This window comes from Pipistrellus hanaki, assembly GCF_964339955.1.
Source record: "Pipistrellus hanaki genome assembly, chromosome: 1".
NCBI lineage: Eukaryota > Metazoa > Chordata > Mammalia > Chiroptera > Vespertilionidae > Pipistrellus > Pipistrellus hanaki.
The window spans coordinates 24,389,307-24,411,798 of NC_140503.1; the positions used below are offsets into that span (position 1 = coordinate 24,389,307).

The window sequence follows — 22,492 nt, forward strand, 5'->3', positions numbered from 1 at the left end:
CTTCCAGAGAGCATGTTCTGATATTCAAAGAAAATACTCCAAGAAGATACCAAACCATCAAATGAAGGCAAAGAAAGCAGACAGACTTGATTAGAAAACAGAGAGGGTGCAGGGCCAGGAGTTTTATTAAGCAATAATTTGTTTATGCTTTAACAGGAATTTCTTTTGGTTGCCCAGTAGACCCAAGAGTTTGGGTGGGACAAGCAATTGTATCCTCTTCCTTTTCAGATTTTGGAGCAGAATGTTAGAAATTTTAAATAATTTCTCCAACATCATTACATCTCTTTTGATAATAGGAGGCACTGTCATACAGGGAATCCAGGCCTGGGCATTTCCATCTTCTGGGCATTGATGGGATGTTCCACTCTGGAAGGTCATGTTCATTGACCTGGTTTTCTACAGAATTCTGTTAATGATGAAGTTGGCAATCTCAACTTGTTTTATGCTTATCATTGGGAAAACACTTTCAAGATTTTAAATTTCAATCCCAATCAAAATCACATAAGTACCCACTGCTGATAAATGGTATTCACTATGCTGACAATAAGAAATGTATCTTCTTTACCTTTGAGAAATTACTTTGGGAATAAAAGGAGAGGCAAGACTCACCCATGGGTCTTTAGATGTCTGTCTCCTGGCTTTCCCATGAGTCGTATGTGTACTCAAGAAACACAAAGAGTACCAACTCAGAGGGAATTTTTTTGTGCTCTTTATACAATGAATAGTAGTTAGGCAGATGTTGGGAATTACCTTTTTCTTGATGGCAATGTTTCTGAAATTGACCTATTATAAAGGAAGGTCTCTTCTTTTTTTTCTTTTCTTTTTTTTGTGATCTGTCAGAAATGTGCTTCAGGCATGTAACCTTACTACCTCCAAGAAACTAAAACTTTATAATGTATAAGATATTAACTAGAGGCATTTTCTTAATCTGAAGGGTGAGCCTTGGTCTTCTAGGGACCCAAACGTTTTTGGAGATATATAAACACAATAGTCAACAGTAGGAGAAAAACAGACAAACTAAGAATCATAAATAGAAAGAATACTTTTCTGGCAGATGCTGGGCCACTGTCAACACTACCTCCATAGCCTCTGTGCAGGCAGTAGGGCGGGGACCACCCATAGCCACAGTGGCAGTGATGCTTATTATTGCAGATTCCCTTCATGTTGCAGTTCTCAGGCAGGCAGACTTGTGATAGGAGAGGGAGACTGACACACTTCTTCTGTATGCAGATCTTTCCTGAACCACACATGGTGCCATCTTTCACTTCACCAATATCAGGTGTGTTCATCCCTAAATGATGGCCGACACCCCAGCAGGGGACACCATTGATGTGAATGTGCTGCAAAGCAGAGTGATCTCTTAGACGGGGAATGTTTCTTACATTCTCACACTGAACTCTCCCACAGAAGATATCTGAGGTATTACATTTTAGGTATGTAGTACTATCTAGACCACAGTGGCCATAACGGCTTCCCTGGGAGTTGATTTCTTTGTAGCACTCCTGAGATGCACTCTTTGCATCTTCACCAAAAATCTCCCTGCACTGTCTGTCATGGCTGCTACAATTCTTTTTATAGCAGTAGGCTTTGTCACCACAGGGATTCCCATCCTGCACATATCCGTCTTCTGGGCACTGGTGGGATGTCCCATTGCACCACTCTGGAAGGTCACATTCACCGACCTGTGGTCTGCACAAAGCCCCTGATGGCATGAGCTTGCAGCCTTTGCAACACAACCCAAAAGCACAAGCAGAACCAGGGCTCAGAGTGCAGTTCAACAGACAACAGGGATCTTGTTCACACTGCTTTATAGATCCACAATCACACTCCTCTCCTTCTTCAATCACATCATTTCCACAGCGCTTCAGCATAATCATTTCCCCTGTACTTGGAAGATTGTGCAGACATGATCCTTGGTTTAAAGTGGTCTTTGTAAAAGCTGCATAACTACAGTTGGTGAATCTCTCTGCTAGCATTCTAACAGCACTCATAATGCAACCACTTTGCCCACACCAGCAAAAATCTTGATCGTGCTGCATACCCAAAGTATGGCCTAACTCATGGGCCACGGTGAGGGCAAAAAGAGACCAGGGGTCTTCTTTGAAATTATTAACTGCACAGTCAATAGGAGGCCGGCATATTCCTGCAACATAGGCTATACCAAGTGTACTTACAAGTGAATTTTTAATGAAAATATGGGCAGCATCACACTTTAGCCTTGAAAGACTTATTTGTTTCCACTGAGCGAAATCCTCCAGAACCTGTTCTATGCTTATCATTGAGAAAACATTTTCATGATTCCAAATCTCAATCGCAATCAAAATCACATAGGTATCCAACTGCTGATAAATAGAATCCACTATGTTGATAACAAGATATACATCCTCTTGCACCTTTGAGAAGTTACTTTGGGAGTAAATGAAGAAATTTCGATCTACCACCACAACCAGCTCCAGAAACCATGAGTGGGCCCACCAGTTATCAGTTGGATTTTGTTTCAGAGTTGTTTTCTCAGTCTCTTCTAATCCCAGTTGTTGATGTGCTACATCCTTCTTTGTCAAGCCACATCTCATAGGTGGGAACTGTACTTCATCATTATCTATCTTATACACCAGGTGTTCAAATGTGGTAGAGTGTCTGATGGGCTCGATTTCATAAGCAAGGTCATTTATGTGTAGCATTCCTCGGAAACCTCCAGAACAGGTACTGAGGGCAACCAGGGACCCTGGGACCCCCTGCACATAACCATGGTAGTAGCAGTCATCAGGGACAAAAGGCTGATCCTCTTGGAGGGCATGCTGGTCTGTGTAGGTGAACACTGGTAGGTGTCTGGAAACCAGGAACTTCTTGACCCTCATGTGGATAATGTGTCTCTGGCCCCCTAACTGAATGCTATAGGAGAGCCAGCCTGGAACCTCTGAACCTCTGCCCTTGCTTGTCACCTTCAAGGGGACTACCACTTCTGGGGAGCTGAGGTGTTGAGAAAGCCTAGCCTGGGAGAGGCCAGAAGGGGATAGAAACACCCCAAGCCAGAGCAGCAGGATAATAATTCTCATGGACACCCTGGCCTCACCAGTCTCCATTATGGAGCTGCCATTACGGAGTCATCTATCCAGGCAAAAAGAGTTTGAGGCACTGTTGGTCTTGCTCTTGCCTATGAGCTGGTCATTGTGTAGAGCTGACCTTTAAGGATCTGATTTCTGGCAGAGCTTCAGTGCTGAAATTGAAAATAAAAAGAAGGAAAGTGGGAGAGAAGAAGAATTGAATGGTGAAAAGTGATTAATGAATCATGAAAATGCTTTAGATTTGCTTCCAATAAATTGGGGTGGGAAGTTGGGGATTATAGATAACACAGAATTGGCCCTATGTTGATAGTTGTTGCAGCTGGATGATAGGTATTTGGGTTTTAATTTAATCTGATTAAGCTTCTGATGGAGAAATGGAAATGAAGATGCCTGACCAATAATCTGCTGGACTCTGAATTAATCCCTAGTCGATTTTTCTTTTACTCTGATTAAAATCCTTCTATGTCATCTGTCCATACAGCTTCCCTTATGACTTCTGTTGTTGTTGTTTTTTTATGACAAAGAAAAAGAGAACCAAAATGAATCCTAAACCTCTTCACAGAGCTCCTCTATATATACTTATATATTAAACTTGAACTTTCCCTAAAGCTAACTTTAGAGAAATCCAATTCTCAGAATCCCTATATACTTCAGGGTCCAGAGCCATAAAACTCCCCATGAAGTCATTTCCAAACTATTCATCCTGCTACATTTGACTACACTAATTTTTAACTTTTCTTCCTCACTCTTCCAGTAACCACTCCCTATCTTTCTTATACAAACTTCAATAGTCTTATGCTCCATCAAAAATCATGAACAATGATAGAAAGTATATAGACAACTCATCTGAAAACCAGAAGGGTTTTTCAACATTTTTCAACCTCTCCAATTCAGCTTCAGTGTACTTCAGTTTACCCACCCATAGTCATAATCTATACCTCGTTATCAGCAAATGAAGCAAAACCAAGCCATTTCTTATACACTAAGCCATTTACCAATAATTTTAATCATTCCAGCTCTCCTTACTCCTGCTATATCTATTTCTCAAACTCAAAGAGAACCCACATATTTTTGTCTTTCATTATTTCCCATTTCTCTCAACTTCATGCCCCTGTCTTCAGTTCCATTCCATTTGAGCCTAGTTGGTCAGTTCTATCACTCCAACTACTTTCTGACAAAATCTTTAATTCCCAACAGCTCTACTGTAATTCTAATTTGCAAAAGAAATACAACTGGTTTAATTCTGCCATATACTTTTTCCATTTCATACACCATGGCAGCAGGCGGGGGTCGGGGGGCAGAGTGGATCTCAAAATAATTTGTTTGTAAAAATCTTACAAGGGGAATGCATAATCAGAATGAGAAAAGTTTGTGCTAGCTCCCCACCCTAAGGGATGGAGATGATAACTCAGCTGATATTTCAAACCCTCCTATGCCATATTGCTCCTTTCTTCATTTATTCTCCTGGACATTACATTTACACATCCCAAATATTTGAAGTTCCTCATTTATGTATAGTGCCAGTAGTCAATTCATTCTGATTACCTTTCATTCACAATTAAATAGTTAAACTACAGCATTTAAGATTATAATTTATCCTAGACTTGCTTTTACCTTGATGCTGGTGGGTAGGAAGGACTTGTTTCAGTCTGAACAATATCCTTAATATTAACCTACCTAGAGAGCTTGGAGCCCTATGAGCACATTCCATTGCTAATGGATAGGCACTTTATTCCAGGCACAAGTAGTTCACAAGAGGAAAAACAAAATTTATAGATAATTCAACTATATAAAAACTTCCAACAGCAAAGCTCTCTAAATTGGGTGATACTCTCTTGATATGTTTGTTACTTATTATGGAGTGCAGTTGTGGCTGGAGGGGCTGATAAAAATATGGTGTGGTGAAGAAGGCTGATAATCTATATAAACCATGTCATATTATTTTTCTTAGCGCTCATCTTGAGAGCAGGCAATAATAGGAAAATGCTTCAAAGAATCTTTGAGCCATACCCTTTGCCCTTATTATATTATTCTAAAACCCCAGAGACTCAAACTCCTAAAGGAACATCATCCTACCATCAGTGTAAAGTGGTGCCATTAAAAATCCACATGCTCACTCAGCCTGTGTGACTCAGTTGGTTGTAAATCATCCCATGCATCGGGAGGTCACTTGCTTGATTTCCAGTCAGGACACATGTTGGGATTGTGGGCTCAATCCCCAGTAGGGGATGTGCAGGAGGCAGCCAATTCTTGCTTCTCTCTCATCCATGTTTCTTTTTCTCCCTCTCTCCTCCTTTCTCTGAAATCAATGAAAACATTTTTTTAAAAATCATTATTAGAATCTCAAAGTAGAGAATAGTCTTCCTCCACATCTCTCCTTTTCCCACAGCTATTTCAAATTCCTCAAGACCTACCCATTTCTCCTCTTATTCCATCATGCTCAAATGCTCTGTTTTCCCATCTGTCTGTCTCATGAGTGAGTCGTGAAATCAGTGTCATTGGGCACAAGCTTCAGTTTTTTCTTTAAGGAAGTTGAATAAAAATATTAGAAGACATTCCTAGAAATTCCTAAGCAACTCTTAGGACAAAATTTTGGGGGTGTTTGTGGCCACTGGGGCACAATATGAAATTGACTTATTACTCTGAAACAGAGTAAAAATGCATATCTATAATGATGCCAAATTCAAAGATAAAATGGCTTCTAAGGTTTTCACCAGTACAAACTAATCTGAATTTATGCCCATTTCTACTTTTCCTTTACCCCACTCCATATCCCAGTCCAAGATCACATCTCCTACGTACTAGAGGACTGATCCTGTCAGTTTTCCCTACTTTCAACTCTATTTTGTGTTATTTTATCAGTTTTTTAATGTGTTTTTATTGATTTCAGGGTAATAGGGGAAGAGAGAAGGGGAGAGAGATAGAGACATCAATGATGAGAGAGAATAATCAATTGGCTACCTAAGATAATAAGGGCAATCATGTCCCCAACCTGGGATTAAGCCCACAACCCAGGCATGTGCCCTGACTGTGATCTCCTGGTTCATAGGTCAATGCTCAACCACTGAGCCACACTAGACAGGTTATTTTACCAGTTTTTAATTGATAATTAGGGTAAGCAATTTATTCTGGGTTGCCGACTGTCTTGGTGCCTGGTTTTTAAACCACAAGTCCTATATCCCAGTAACCCCTTCAGTCCTAGGTAAAGTGGAATGGTTAGTCCGCCTATCCACAACACCTTACCCCGCCCATGCTCAAGTCTCTCTTGTCTTTAAAAAGGAAAACAAAACAAAAATTAAACTTCACATTATCCAATATAATAAGGAGCTAATATGCTAATTAGATCAAACAGCAGAACAACTGTCCAGATGACCTTCCTGATGAAGAGGGGATGTGAGGGCCAGCTGAGGCAGGAACGGCTGAAAGGGCTGAGCCCCTTGCATGAATTTTGTGTATCGGGATTCTAGTACAACATAATATTCTGGATATCAACAAATATAGAGCCAAATTTGATGAATGACTTACCAGCAGAAGAAACTAGTCTGCATGATCTTTTCTTCTTAGACTGTTAGTACTACACTCATCAATGAACAAAGATTGGTAGTTGAGACCTCACATAACAAAGGGAAACATTAGCTCACCCCTTTTGTCTCTCAGGTGACTAAATTCTATATTTAGCTGCTTAGCAACAAGAATCTTTCACTTTTCCAGAAACAATTGACTCTGAAGAATATGTTACTCTGGTTCCACAATTTATATACAAATTTATGTCTGACTTTAATGTAAATGGAATTGGGTAGCCTCCTCAACTCCATTCTATATCCTCCTACAGTACAGATGAATTTCTGCTCCATAATTTTGCTCATGCAATTTGCACTGGCCTAGACTGTTAATCACTTTTCACTATTGGACTAAATTATGATAACTTTCTAGGTTAAATCAAATTCTACATCCAGCATCATATTGATATCTTCTGTAAATCATATATTCAGCATCAAGACAACATTGATATTCTATAATACCCTTTAAATTACCATATTCAATGTATTTTATTTTTTCCCATATTTATTTATTTTATTTTAATTTTGTTTTCCCATACTTATTTAATAAATATTTATTGTTCAGATTATTACAATTGTTTCTCCTTTTTCACCCCAATAGCTCCCCTCCACCCAGTTCCCACTCCATCCTCTGCTCTTACCTCCCCCACATTGTCCTCATCCATAGGTGTCCATTCTCTTCCTGCACCCCCCACACTCCTTTCCTCCTGATAATTATCAATCCACTCCCTTTCTTTGCCCCTGATTCTATTATATTCACCAGTTTATTCTGTTCCTCAGATTTTTAATTTTTAGGTTCACTTGTTTTTTTAAAAAAATTTTAACAAACCTTTATTGTTCATATTATTACAAATGTTCCTCATTTCCCCCCCCCCTCTCCATTGCTCCCCTCCACCAGGTTCCCACCCCACCCTCTGCCCTTTCCCCACCCCCATTGTCCTCATCCATAGGTGCACAGATTATGTTCAGTCTCTTCCCAAACCCCCCACTTCCATTTTCCCCGAGAATCGTCATTTCACTCCCCTTCCATATCTCTGATTCTATTATAGTCAACAGTTAATATTGTTCATCAGATTTTTTAATTCCCTTGGTTTTTAGATTCATTTGTTGATAGTTACGTATTTGTTGTTTGTAATTTTTATCTTTATCTTCTTCCTCTTCTGAAAGAACCCCCTTCAATAATTCATATAATTCTGGTTTGGCGGTGATGAACACCTTTAGCTTTTTTTTATTTGTGAAGCTCTTTATCTGGCCTTCCATTCTGAGTGATAGCTTTGCTGGGTAGAGTATTTTTGGCTGTAGGTTCTTGCTATTCATCACCTTGAATATTTCTTGCCATTCCCGTCTGACCTGCATGGTTTCTGTTGAGAAATCAGCTGACAACTGTATGGGTGCTCCTTTATAGGTAACTACCTGCTTTTCTCTTGCTGCTTTTAATATTTTCTCTGTCTTTTGCTCTTGGCAATTTAATTACGATGTGTCTTGGTGTAGTCCTCTTTGGATTCCTTTTGTTTGGAGTTCTGTGTGCTTCCTGGACTTGTAAGTCTATTTCTTTCACCAGGTGGGGGAAGTTTTCTCTCACTATTTCTTCCAGTATGTTTTTGGTATCTTGCTCTCTCTCTTCTTCTAGGATCCCCATAATTCTGATGTTGGTATGCTTGAAGTTGTCCCAGAGGCTTCTTACATTATCTTCAACTTTCTGTATTCTCTTGTCCTCTTGCTTCTGCGGAGGTGTGTCCTCTGGCTCTTTATATTCCAAATCATTGACTTGATTCTTGTGATCTTCCATTCTGTTTTTAGGACTCTGTATAATATTTTTTATTTCAGACAATGTATTCTTTATTTCTAGTTGATTCCTTTTCATATCCTCATAGATCTCATTTATTTTATTGGCACTTTCTAGGAAATTCTTGAAAAACCTTATAACCATGGTTTTTAACTCTATATCCAGTTGCTTGTTGTCCTCCATTTCTTTCGTTTGTGATCTGTTTCCTTGTCTTGGCATTTTCGCTGCTTCCCTGAGTTTGTAGGGTGGCTTTGTGTGCTAAGGTGTCCTATATGGTTCATTGGGTCAGTCTCCCAGTTACCTGAGGTGGACACTCTTGGTGCCCCCTTTTGTGGATTGTGTGTACAGCCCTGTTGTAGTTAAGTCTTGATTGTTGTTGGTATCACTGGGAGGAACTGACCTCCAGGCCAATTGGCTGTGACTATCAGCTGTGTCTATGCCAGGAGACAACCTTATTCGACTAGACTTGGAAAATTGCACAAGCCTCTGTGCTCAGCTTGGATGGGGCAGAGTGTCAGGGTGGAGTCTACAGCCTTGGCTTCCTGTCAGCCCCACCCTATGAGGTTCCTGAGTCTCAGTGTTCCTCAGTGTCCTTTGGTACTCGCTGCAAGCACCTCTGAGAGAAAGGTGCCCTTGGGTTTCGCTTGCTACCAAACAGTCTAGGCTCTCCCTCAATGAGCCTGGAACTGGGGTTCAGTGCAGTTGGAAGTGAGGTTGGAAGTGGGGTTCACAGCAGCCTGGAGCTTTTGTCTCCTTCCCGCTAGGGCAATCTAGTGCTACAGTCAACAGTCCGTCCTCTGCACCCAATGTGCACACCTCTGGGACTGCCTTTAGCTGCTCCCCTGAGTTTCTGCCTCACAGCCCAGACTCTCTCCATATGAGCCTGGGTCCCCAGGGTCTGGCATAGAACTGGGGTTCAGTGCAGTTGGAACTGGGGCTCAGCACAGTCCAGAGCTTTTGTCTCCTTCCCGCTAGGGAACGCCAGCCAGGCATTCAGCCTCCCCCTCCTCTCCGGCTCCGTCCTCTTTCTGCGCGCACTGCATCTCCGTACCTTAGGCTTTTACAGCTCCTCTGATTTTCCTTCTGGTTTTCTCTTTCCTTCTAGTTGTAGAATATCCAGTCAGTCAACTTTCCTGTAGTTCTGGATAATGTCCATTTTGTATTTTACAGTAGTTGTATTTTTTTGAAATTGTTGTGTGAGGCTGCAGTTAGGCGTTTACCTATGCTGCCATCTTGGTTTCTCCACAGGTTATCTAGGTTCACTTATTGATAGATATGTATTTGTTATTCATAATTTTTATATTTATTTTTTTCTTCTTCCTCTTCTTAGAGAATACCTTTCAGCATTTCATATAATATTGGTTTGGTGGTGATGAACTCCTTTAGCTTTTTCTTATCTGTGAAGCTCTTTCTCTGACCTTCCATTCTGAATGATAACTTTGTTGGGTAGAGTAATCTTGGTTGTAGGTTCTTGTGGGACACAGGCCCCGCCACCACCCCAGAGCAACACCCCACCAAATCACAGCCAATGCTGTCAAGACCCCATGGCACAAAATGTGACCCACAGCCATGCTGAGCATGGAAACAGTTGCTGTGGGCACTGGGTAATGATATCATGTAGCAACGCTCAGCTTCTTCTTCCTAGTGACTAGTCTCCTTGGAGTTTCTTCAGCTGAGGAACCTGACTTGCTTTATAGCCAGGTGCAAACATTTTATAGTTCAAACAAATGTCTGTGAAGCATTTTCCTATGCCTCATCGCATTTGATAATCACAGAAGTCCTGGAATAGGTATATAGAAGACTCAGTAGAAAGACAATGGAGATTTAGAAAGTTTAGACACTTGACCCGACTGAAAAAAAGAAATGGTGGAACTTAAATACGACTTCAGGTTTTCTCACTGTACAGAATATAGTCAAACACTGCTACAGTTCAATATTTTACCCTTTTTTCTCCCTACGTGATCTACAATAATAATCTGCTGTGTTGCTGACAATTACCTGAAAGAGAAGTTGGGGTGCTTCACTGGGCTGGAAAAAGTTTAGCTAAATCAGAAAGCAGGTCTAATTAAGCAAGTTTATCTATCCTATATAATAAAAGGCTAATATGCAAATAGACTGAATGGCAGAACAACTGGACAATCGAACAACAGGTCGCTATGACATGCACTGACCACCAGGGGGGATGTGCGGAACCTAATGGGCATTGGCTGAGATGGGATGGTGGAGCAGGTGAGCTGGGTCACCAGACTAAGGCAGGGAGCTGGTTGCTGCCATCAGGGCGAGCCTCTGGTGGTTACTGAAAATTCTTTGCTCCCATGTGCCATGGTCCAACCCGCATTTGTACCTGCTCCCAGCGCCAGCCCTGCTCACACCCACTAACAATACCAGAACTGCCATTCGCACCCACTGACAGTGCCAGCCCTGCTCACACCCGCAGCTGACAACTGAGATGCCACTCCCACTCACTTGCCAGTGCCTAGCTCCGGTCCCAATCACTTGGTGCCAGCAGCAGGTGTGAGTGGCAGCTGCCAACCTGATTGCATTTGAGGGCTTCTCCACCTCCCCCTGTTCCTGAGGGGCAATCAGGGCAGCTGCTGCTGTTTGTACCCGCTGCTGGTGCCAGCCCCCATTGCTCCCCACCATCAGTGGGTGCAAGCAGTGCGGGCACCGTCAGTGTGTGGGAATGGCAGGAACAGAGTTACCAGCAGACAAGGGACTGGGGGACACAGCAGGAGGAGCCAGGTGGGGGCACAGAGGATAGGCTGAGACCTGCCCCTGTGCCTATCATAGCTTCTCGGCCCACATTCTTTACAAGGTGCACAAATTCATGTACTGAGCCCTAGTACATATATAAAAGGCTAGGTTGATTCATGCATGCGTGATTCATACAAAGCTCTCACTGGCACCAATTGCATGCATGTGTTTTGATCTGTCATTGTCGATCATGAATTTGGTTGACACTTCTATTATAGAGAAAGGATGAATAGCGATATTTCTTCTAATTAATTTCCTTTCAATGTGCACAAAACACGGGACACTGATGTTTGTCATAATGTTGATATGTCCTTCATATCAACTATTTGGATATGAAGGACATATCATGGGAACTTGGACTCCAGTACCTTCTGCCTATTACAATTTGGAGCTGGCTCAGGGGTCATTGTCTCTATACCCACAGGCCTGTGCCTGCTGCCTATTTGGATGCAAGGCTTCCCTGCAATTATCATATGCTGCCACTAGGTGATAGTAGATACAGAGATACAGCAGTATTTTGAGAGGTGCTCTTTTTTTTTTCCTTTTTCTCCCCCGCCCCCCAGGTCCCAGATCTCAGATAATCTGGATTCCAGATTTGTACCCTCTTATTTCTGAGCAGAGTGCCTGGTAGGATGTCTCTGTAACATGTGGAGGAAAGAGCAGAGAGCTTTGATCCTAGAGACTGCATACAAATTCTGGTCACCACATCCCAGCCTGTGCCCTGGACTATTCACAACAGCCCAAAGGTGGGGGCCACACAGGTGTCCATGGACCTATGGCGGATAAACGGTGGAGGTCCACTTGCAGGAAGGAATATTACTCAGCTTTAAACTGAGTGATATTCGTTCCTAGGGAGATTCTGACACATGCTACAACCTGGAGGAGCCTTGAGGATGTCCCAAGTGAGGGTAATACAGTACATAGCCACAGTGTCAAATGCACAGAGGGTCCTGGAGCCTCCTGGGTTCGTGAAAATGGGGACCACACACAACAGCGGCAGAGACTGTCCTGATTCCCAATCTAGCTCTGCTCCATCCTAGCTGAGGGAGTACCCAGGCCTGGCTCGTATCTGTGAAATGAGAATGATGTGCTGGGTTGGCTCCCAAAGGGCACTGGTTGGGCTGCAGGGATGACTCAATGTTCCTGTTTCTTTAGGCCAGTCTGTAGTCATCAGAGCAGCAGCCCCAGGAAAGAGACCCCTCCTTTGGGGGCTTTGACTGGGGGTTCTGGGTACAGCTGAGTCCTGTGCCCGGCCCTCTCATCCTCTAGACCTCTCATTGCAGGGGCTCACAAGGAGATTCATCCCTGTGCCTGAGCCTCTTCCCTGTCTCTCGCCCCCTAGGGGGCTCCTCAGCAGTGACAGTGCAGTGGGCACACCAGGGCAGCTGCAGGAGGATGATTCAGGGCACTCCCCAGCCCCACCCTTGTCTACCAGGCCTTCCCCCTAATGAGTTCATCCTGGGCCTCCACTTCCTAGAGCATCTGGGCTGACAGGAGACAGCAACTGGGTTGTCATGCCCATATTCTAGATGCCAAAACTGAGGCTCAGAGAGGGAGAGCAGAGGTCCCTACCCTAGCCCACCTCCCCCTCAACTTAGCCGAGCTCACATGTGGCTCCCCTAGCTGTCACCTGGTTGCCATGATGTTAGAGGAGGAGGAGGAGGAGGAGGAGGAGGAGGAGGAGGAGGAGGAGGAGGAGGAGGAGGAAGAGGAGGAGGAGGAGGAGGAGGAGAAGGAGGAGGAAGAGGAGGAAGGAGGATTTCCTGGACCTGGGCTCCAACGTCCTCCCACAGTTCCCAGACCAGGCACGTTTCCTGCCTCCCTGCCTCCACCTTGAATGTCCTTCCTGTCCTTCAAATCCCAGCTCGACTTTAACTCCACTGGAGAACCTTCCCTTAGTCACTTGGGGCTCCCCCTGCATCCTGCACCCACCCCAGTCACAGCTGCTTTCCTGATGTTCTCAGGGGGCTGTGAGGTCTTGGGAATGCTAGCTTTGCCTTTGAACCCTAGCCCCTGGCACAGGCAGTTGCTCAGTAAATCTGGAAGGAAGGGAAAGAGGGAGGAAGGAAAGGGAGCAAAGAAACATCTCTCCTAGGACTGGAGAGGATCTGGATTGTGAGCACCTGGCACAGGGCTGGGCACTGAGCAAAGCCCTTTTCCTTCCTGCTGCCTCCACTTGAGCCTGGCCTCCAGCACCTTCTGCTTCATCTGATTTGGAGCCAGCTCAGGGGTCATCTCCATACCGGCAGGCGTGTGTCTGTCCTCCATTTGGATGCAAGGTAATTACACCAGGATGCAGCCGTGCACTTGACTTCATAAGAAGCTAGTGTGTTTGGGAGAAAGCCCTCCATTCTATGAAATCCCGGACTGTGCAAGCTTGCAAGGGCCTGAACAGGGGTTTCCACACTGAGTACTTTCTGCAAACAAAGTCTTACCTGAGGCCATTATATAAAACAGATGGAAACTAAGCTGCTTGGCCGAAGTGGTGGGTGTTGAAGGCATCTGAGAGAGGGGACCAGAGCCCCCTTTCCTCTGTAGTTCTGGGTTTCAGGGTTGGGGTAGGCCCTGGCAGTGGAATGGAGCAGCGAGGAGAGAGGGAGAGCCCTGGGGAGAGTCCAGTGGCTGACATTAACTAACTGGTAGAGAAGGATTTCAGTGGCTGGGCCGACAAACTCCTCTTTCACAGCAAGAAGTCAATCTACACTAACAAAAATGAAAATGCACCCTTGGAAAAACTCATGACTTCAACCTTTAATGTTCTCACTGTTTCTTTATTTTCCACCATTAGGGGAAGTATCTCTTGTCTAGAGGAAATATATGAATTCATCAATTTCATCAACTTTTCTTTCTTTTTCTTTTGTGAAATTCAAGTAAAAGTAAATTTAAGATTGTATAAAACACACACACACACACACACACACACACACCCCACATTAAAACATGCAGCAGTGGTTGTCTCAATTAGATCCCACTCAAATCACCAAGTGAGCCCCTAAAAAAACCATACTCATCCTGAAGAATAACTGTAAATTATATCAAGCTCTACCCAGCAGAATCTCTTATTGTAGCTGCTGCATCAAATGCGCTGTCATTGCTAGAGCAAACTAAGGTGGCCTCAAGTGCATGACATTCATCCATGTATTTAGTCATTGTGCTAATTGCTGTTATGATCAGAAAAAGAGTATAATAAACAATCAGGCTCCACGAGGCAAGGAAAAATGTCCTTATTTATAGCTTCACCCATCCCTCTTACCTTTGTCTTATATTTTGCACTTTCTTGATATACCAAAGCCCTAGATATAGGATTAAAAAATTTAAGGCTAACCCTGAGCATTTCTGCCCTTGCTTTAACTGGGAAAAGTCCAGCTGCAATGAATTTGTCTCGGATATCTGGCCCAATTAGAAATCACTTTTAGGGAATACACATGGTAGGCCTTACCACGACACAGCTATCTTTTAGAAGTTTCGGTGTACATCCTGAATTGTCAATGCTATTTAGAAATATTTTAGATGGGCAGACTACACCCACACTGTGGTTAAAATCTTATTTCACAATTCTGGAGAGAGCATGATAACCAAGGACAAAACCACACACTCTAAGTTATTGTAGAAGAAATTAAACAGCCCCAGGGAAACAAAAGGTCCTTAAATGCAAAACAGATTAGTAAGGATATGAACCAATATTAAAAAGTGGAGGTGGGAGGCTAGGGGGAAAAAAGAGGGAAAAATCTTTGGGTTTTTCACAAAGGCTCAAGCACAAAGATGAATCTCCCCAGCTGTTGCCAAAAAAATTTCTAGGTCCACAATTAACATGCTCTGGTCAACAGGCTGCTGAAACTGAAACAGATTTGCTCCCCTCCTAGGAAGGGAGTCTGGTATCAACAGTTGCCCAGGCATCTGCAAGAAATAACCCTCTTAGCCAGTGGTCATCCAACCTCGATTATAAGACATCCAGTTGACAACTGGAAAAGCAGCCCCCCGTTTGGTAAGAAATATAGGAAATAGGGACTCAGACCCATCAAGGATGAAGGTCCAAATCACTCGACCACGTACCAATAAGCCACCTGCAAGTGCTGGCCATTAGAGCTTTATACACGAAGGACTAATTGCAGTGTGACAGACTGATTCTCTCATTCTTCATCCCTGCTCCATTTCTGGGTGGCTACCCTCATCTGGACTCTGTATTTTCACAAAGAAACTTGATATGAAGCCTGAGGCATCTAAATGGCACAAATACAAGACTCTACTTATCAGACTCTGTCCTAGAGCACTATTTCTGAAGTGATTGCTTCCTGTTTCCTTTGACCTAAATGTGTGTCTTTGTACACACATATCAGACAATGAGTTCTATTCTGTAACTTATAGGCAGGCTGTGATTAGTCAATTCCTTAGATTTTAATTGTGAGATACTATGACTTCAATAACCACATGCCTAAGTGATATAGGCTGTAAGGAAACAAAGCTTGATCAGGTGCATGTAATTGAGTAGGATCAAAACTCATGAGAATGTTGTAAACATCTTGACCATGCCCTTACTTTGCATCCTGGCATCTGGTTATAAAATAAAGACATGCCTTGTAGTCCGTGATAATGTTACAAGCTCTGCATCAGAGTGGACAGAGTTCCACTGAGCCCTACTCTCATTCTCTTGTTTGTCTTTTCTCAATCCTTAACGGGCCCAACTCAGGTTCACTCTTGGCTGTGCTTATGTGACACAAGATACTATGAATTCAATAACCAGAGGCCTTATGAAATGATGTATCAGCATCAATGGCTCCTCGAGTGTTTTACAATAAAGATGCAAGGCTGAAGTCATTATATTTGCAACTAGTGGCCTGGTGCATGAAAGTCATGCATGGCTTGAGTTGGGGAAGAGTGCTTGTGTCCCTCAGCCCAGCCTGCAATCTGGAACCCCTTGAGGGATGTGTGACTGCACTCTCACAATTCTGGACTACGGGCTCCCAACCACTCGCCTGCCTGCCTGCCTGATTGCCCCTAACCACTTCTGCTTGCCTTCCTGATCATGCCCTAACTTCTCCCCTGCCAGCCTGATAAATGCCTAACTGCTCTCCTACTGGCCCAACTGCCTCTAAATGCCATCTCCTGCTGGTCTGGTCTCCCCTAACTGCTTTCCCCTGCCAGCCTGGTCTTGCCTAATTTCTCACTTCTGCTACTGATCCCCCACCCCAAATACCGTCCATGCTGGCGTGGTACCTCCAATGGCCCTCCTCTACTGGTCCAGTCACCCATATCTGACCTCTACTGCAGGGCTAATGGCCCACAGTGACCTCCCCTACAGGCCTGGGAATCAACCTTCTAACTGTCTTACCCTGCAGGCCTGATGACACAAAATGTGCCACCCCACCTAACTTTCCTCTTATACTAGCCAGGCTGCCCCTAATTTCCCTGCCATTGGCCAGGTCAAACCTAACTTGGTTCCCCTGCTGGCCTGCTCATCCCCAATTGCCCTCCTTACAAGTCTGGTCCCCAGAAACTGCCCTATCCTGCAGGCCTAGTCTCCCTGAGCTGGCTTCCCCTGCAGAAACCCCGAGAGCAGCGCCTGTGTATTGTGTCCCTTGAGTGCTGTCCTCTGCTGGCTTGATCAAACACAACTAATCTCCCAAGCAGGCCTGGGTCCCCCACCGCCCCTGTATTCCTGCACACCCCCAACGGCCCACCCCTGCTGGCCAACTGTGGCAGCCGTCTTTGACCACATGAAGGTGACCATCTTGTGTGTTGGAGTGATGGTCAATTTGCATATTACATCTTTATTATATAGGATACTCCAGTTTAGCACAACCAAAGAAGAATAATGACAATTAGGAAAATGTCAGAGTTAGCATAGAATGTGCTTCCAACCTGGGGGCATTTCTTAGATGTTTTCTTTGAGCATGATTTAACCTTAGAAATACATATCTATAATTTCTACATGTATTTGTGGATCTTGAAAACATACAATTCTAAGACTTCATGAAGGATCACAAACTGAACAAGTGGTAGCAGTACTGTTGATATCATGATCCTATGCCCCAGAAGTATTTTTATCTTCCCAGTTTTTCTAAAGAGGAATTCCTCATATGCTTACTTTACACTCACAATGAAGTCAACAAATAACAGAAATTTAGTACATAACTAGTTAATGGAAAACTGTTATAAAAATCGTGAACACTACTGTACACAAGGTTTTCTTCAGGCGTATCAAAAAGACATAAGGACCAACATCTTACTTAAATACAGGTCTTCTTACTAGTCAATCTAAGTACCTACTATCATCTAAAGGAATATTAACAATATGGCCACATATTATGACATGTTAAATGAGTTGAAACACACTGGGCCTTTTGAAATCTCCAAGTTATTTTATTTCAAGATGACAACCTTGGAATAGTTATAGAATGATGTCATTATCAGAGTGAGTATTAACCATTTCTCCCAGTAAGTACAATGTGTTTTTACCGATTGTGTAGTTCCAGTCAGCAATTAGGAAAGTTGTAGGGATTCTATTTCTGTACCAGGTAAATTATGAGACTCTTCATCTTCATCTTCATCCTTTCCTGAACCTAAGTATGAAATGCAGCCAATAATGAATGCACACATTAAAAGGGCTGAACGAATCATTACTAGAACTAGGGCCATGTTTACATTCACATCTATTTTGCCGCGAGTAGATGGTTCTCTGTCAGGTGGAGGGCCGCTGTCTATACTGCCACCTGGTCCTCGGATGTCACACAGGGGTGGATTCCATCCGTGCTGACAGTGACAATTTTTCCTATTGTTGCACACCCCTCTGAAATTGCATTTCTTGACATCACAGTCAAAGCCCATGTCTCGATGAAAAGTGCAATTCTTGTTAAAACAGTAACTTCCTGGCCCACAGGTTGCACCATCTATTACATACCCCAGTGGTGGCAGGTCTATGCCAAAGTGGTAATCGAATCCAAAGCATTTTTCTTGCTTAACTAATAGCTGACGAAATGTAGTGTGCTCACCTCCACCAGGTACTTGTTTGACATCACGACAGTGCAAAATTCCACAAAGAACATCATCTGGCTCACATGGTTTATGTCTTTCTCCCCCTTTATAACGGTACTGTCCACAGTTTCCAAATCGGTCACCCCTTACATTCAAGATATCATAGCACATTTGCGGGGCATCTCTTACTTCATAGCCAAACAGGGCTTGACACTGCAAGTCACGGTCACTACAGTTTCCTCTCATACAAACGGATAATGCTGAACACGGGGTTCCATCCTGGATATAAAAGTCATCTGGACAAGTAGCCTTTTTCCCATCACAGTATTCCAATAGGTCACAAATGCCACCCTTCTCTCTACAAATCCTTCCAGGATGAGCATATTTACAGTTAACACAGCACTCTCCTGTACTGCATTGACTTCCAAGGGAGAGGGCACAATTGGTCTCACAACATTTATTTTCAGCACAGTCTTTCAAGGAGCCACAGTCACATTCTTCGGAACCATCTATGATCTTGTTGCCACAGCGAGGTGCTACATAAGGAAAATTATTGTATGGTACCATTGTGTAAGCCAAACAATCATCATAAACTTGCATTCGATAGTGGATTAACGTATAAGAACAATTGCTGAACATATCGTGAAGACCTACATAAGGAGCCATGACACAAAAAGTTCTTCGAAAACATTTACAACCAGCTACATCATGGTTTATGTTAAACATATGACCCAATGTATGTGCAACGATACTGGCACCTAAGAATAGATGAAAATCTTTTACATATACAAACATTGCCCCCCAGTCGGGATTGCATAAACCATTTTCAAAGCCAAAATATGCTCTACCACCGACTTTATGTCCTGTAAGAAGTACTGATGTATCATGAGGAAATTTCTGATAAAATTCTAGAAATTTATAGTGACCATATGCTTCCATAGCTTTATATGTACTTTTATAATTCGTTATGTCGCTTTCATCGTCCTTCTCCCATATGATCAAGGCATGTAAGTGGACAACCAGACGATGATGATAATAAATGCTGTGTAATATGCTGTTCATCATCACTACTCTCTCTATTATATCTGTCTTATTGGGCCTGATCCTGAATAATGAGTTACTAACTGTGTACTGAAGTTTTAAGTCTCTCCTATGGGGCCACCATAAATACACAGGCGCTGCTCTTGGAGTTTCTGCAAACTTTGCCTCTTCAAATGCTAGATCTGCATCATCTTTTTTAATCGTACAACGTTCGTCCTCTGTTGATGGTTCTTTTACAAGCAGAGAAATCACATGCTCAAACTTGGTCGAAGCCTCCATAGGCTTGATTTCATAAGTCGAGTCATCCACCTGCAGCATGCCTCGCAGACCCCCATAGCAAGTGTCCAGTGTTCCCATAGACCCAGGAACCTCCTCCAAGTAGCAAAAGTAGTAGCAGTCTCGAGGGATAAAGGGGTAGTCCTCCTGCATGGCACCCTGGTCATTATCCGTGATAACTGGAAAATGTCTCGGCAGGAAGTCCTTCTTGACCTTCATGTGAACCACATGTCTTCGGCCACTGAAGTGAATCCTGTAGGAGAGCTGGTCTCGGACCCCAGCTCCACCCAGCCTGTGGGACACCTTCCTGGGAATCACAATTTCAGAGGAAGTGAAACGCCATCCGGGTAGGGCATGGGAACAACTGACCTGGGACAGGAGTAGCCAGAGGAGGGGCAGCCAGAGAGGCCCTGTCAGGTGGGCCTTGGCCCAGGCAGTTGCCATGAACAAGGGATCCTGTGACCATAGAAAGTGCAGGCAAGACTAAAGCTGCAGTGGCATCTTTTCCAACAGGAGGACAGCAGAGACAGGCTGGCTGTTTGGCACCCCCAGAGCCTGGGAGGGGGAGGGGTTAGCTATTGCATAACAATGGTGCATTCTTTGGGGGAGGCTGTGCTCAGTGATGTAGGGAGCCTGGGCTGAAAGGTCCCCTGGTCTCTTAGAGAGGACTCAGGGGAAGGCTAAGTGGATTTGGGGGTAATTTAAAGACACTTGTTGGCTTTTTTCCTCAAGCCTAGAACATAATAGGTCAACATGACATTAAAATGGAGAATTGTAAGGAGAGTGGAAGCTTCTCTGTATAAGAATTTTGAGGAGAGAATTAGATTCTCTCACAGTTTATAAAAATCAAATGCAGTTGGACTGAGTGTTGGAAAGAAAGTGTAAGTAGATGTCACCAATAGAGAAACCGGGGTGTATAATCATAGTTTCTTATAGAGTGAAACTCACATTACTCTATGTCCCAAGATTGTACTGCTAGGAAATTACCACTAAGATGTGGGTATGAATATTCATAGGGGCATTATTCATGAATTTATCCCATCAAATGGAAACAACTACTACTCAACAGACCAATGGATAAACAAAAGGGTATATTTGTCCCATAGAATATTCTCAGCAAATTAGAAGAGACTCCTGATACGTGTAAGAACATGGCTGTGTCGCACAGATATGATGATGATGATGATGATGATGATGATGATGATGATGATAGAAAGACATGAGACCAAATCAACATAATATATGATTTAAATTTTATGATGTTCTAGAAACTGCCAAAGCCAGTTCTAGCAATAGAATTTAAATCAGTAGTTTCCTGACTTTGGAATGGAGGAGTGGAGAGATCTTTACAGTGATGGAAAACGTGTGTATCTTTTTTTTTTTTTTTTTTTTTTTTTTTTTTTTTTTTTTTTTTGAAATGGGAACATAAAGATTTTATTTTATTTTATTTTATTTTATTTATTTATTTTTTTTAATATATTTTATTGATTTTTTTTTTTACCCCCTCCCTCCCTCCCACACATCCCCTCCCTCCCCAGAGTTTTGTGTCCATTGGTTGCACTTATATGCATGTATACAAGTCCTTCGGTTGATCTATTATCTCCCCCAGATCTTCCTCCCGTCCCCACTGTAACTTGACAGTCTACTTGTTGATATACTGTCTCTATATCTATCTTATGGTTCACCAGTTTATAATGTTCTTTATTATCCACAAATGAGTGAGGTCATGTGGTGTTTCTCTTTCATTGATTGGCTTATTTCACTCAGCATGATGTTCTCCAATTCCATCCAGGATGCTGCAAATGATGAGAAATCCTTCTTTTTTATGGCAGCATAGTATTCCATTGTGTAGATGTACCATAGTTTTTGGATCCAATCATCTGCTGACGGACACTTAGGCTGTTTCCAAATTCTGGCTATTGTAGATTGTGCTGCTATGAACATAGGGGTGCATATATCCTTTCTGATTGGTGTTTCAAGTTTCTTGGGATATATTCCTAGAAGTGGGATTACTGGGTCAAATGGGAGTTCCATTTTCAGTTTTTTGAGGAAACTCCACACTGTTCTCCACAGTGGTTGCACCAGTCTACATTCCCACCAGCAGTGCGCGAGGGTTCCTTTTTCTCCGCAACCTCGCCAACACTTGTCGTTTGTTGATTTGTTGATGTTGGCCATTCTGACAGGTGTGAGATGGTACCGCATTGTTGTTTTGATTTGCATCTCTCGGATAATTAGTGACTTTGAGCATGTTTTCATGTGCTTTTTGGCCTTCCTTCTGTCTTCTTTTGAAAATATTCTATTTAGGTCCATTGCCCATTTTTTAATTGGATCATTCATCTTCCTTTTATTTAGTTGTATAAGCTGTTTGTAGATGTTGGAGATTAAACCTTTATCAGTGGTAACATTTGCAAATATGTTCTCCCACACAGTGGGCTTTCTTGTTGTTTTGTTGATGGTTTCTTTTGCTGTAAAAAAGCTTTTTATTTTGATGTAGTCCCATTTGTTTATTTTCTCTTTAGCTTCCATTGCACTAGGGGTAGTATCAGTGAAGAAGTTTTTTTGGCATACGTCTGAGATTTTGTTGCCTGTGGATGCTTCAAGTATTTTTATGGTTTCCCGTCTGATGTTTAAGTCCTGTATCCATTTTGAGTTTATTTTTGTGTATGGTGTAAGTTGGTGATCTAGTTTCATTCTTTTGCATGTATCTGTCCAATTTTCCCAACACCATTTATTGAAGAGACTGTCTTGACTCCATTGTATATTAGTGCCTCCTTTGTCAAATATTAATTGAGCATAGTGATTTGGGTTGATATCTGGGTTCTCAATTTGATTCCATTGATCTATATGTCTGTTTTTGTGCCAGTACCAGGCTGTTTTGAGAACAGTGGCTTTGTAATACAGTTTGAAGTCTGGTATTGAGATACCTCCTACTTTACTCTTCTTTCTCAGGATTGCTGTGGCTATTCGGGGTCTTTTATTGTTCCAAATGAACTTTTGGAGAGTTCTTTCTAGGTCAGTGAAATATGCCGTTGGTATTT

At 42.8% G+C, this 22,492-nt stretch overlaps 2 protein-coding genes across 2 annotated transcripts; both read right to left on the reverse strand.

Annotated features, from left to right (window-relative positions):
- Positions 1 to 874: 874 nt before the first annotated feature.
- LOC311626888 (disintegrin and metalloproteinase domain-containing protein 21-like) lies at positions 875 to 3,083 on the reverse strand (the record flags this gene model as incomplete). The annotated part of the gene is made up of 1 exon (XM_084892820.1): positions 875 to 3,083. One exon carries the CDS (start codon positions 3,081 to 3,083, stop codon positions 951 to 953), a length of 2,133 nt encoding a protein of 710 aa, XP_084748946.1. The 3' UTR covers positions 875 to 950.
- A 14,562-nt stretch (positions 3,084 to 17,645) lies between these two features.
- On the reverse strand, positions 17,646 to 19,924 carry LOC311613498 (disintegrin and metalloproteinase domain-containing protein 20-like; the record flags this gene model as incomplete). The annotated part of the gene is made up of 1 exon (XM_084867471.1): positions 17,646 to 19,924. The coding sequence occupies exon 1, from the start codon at positions 19,896 to 19,898 to the stop codon at positions 17,646 to 17,648; it is 2,253 nt and encodes a 750-aa protein (XP_084723597.1). The 5' UTR covers positions 19,899 to 19,924.
- Between the last annotated feature and the right edge of the window lie 2,568 nt (positions 19,925 to 22,492).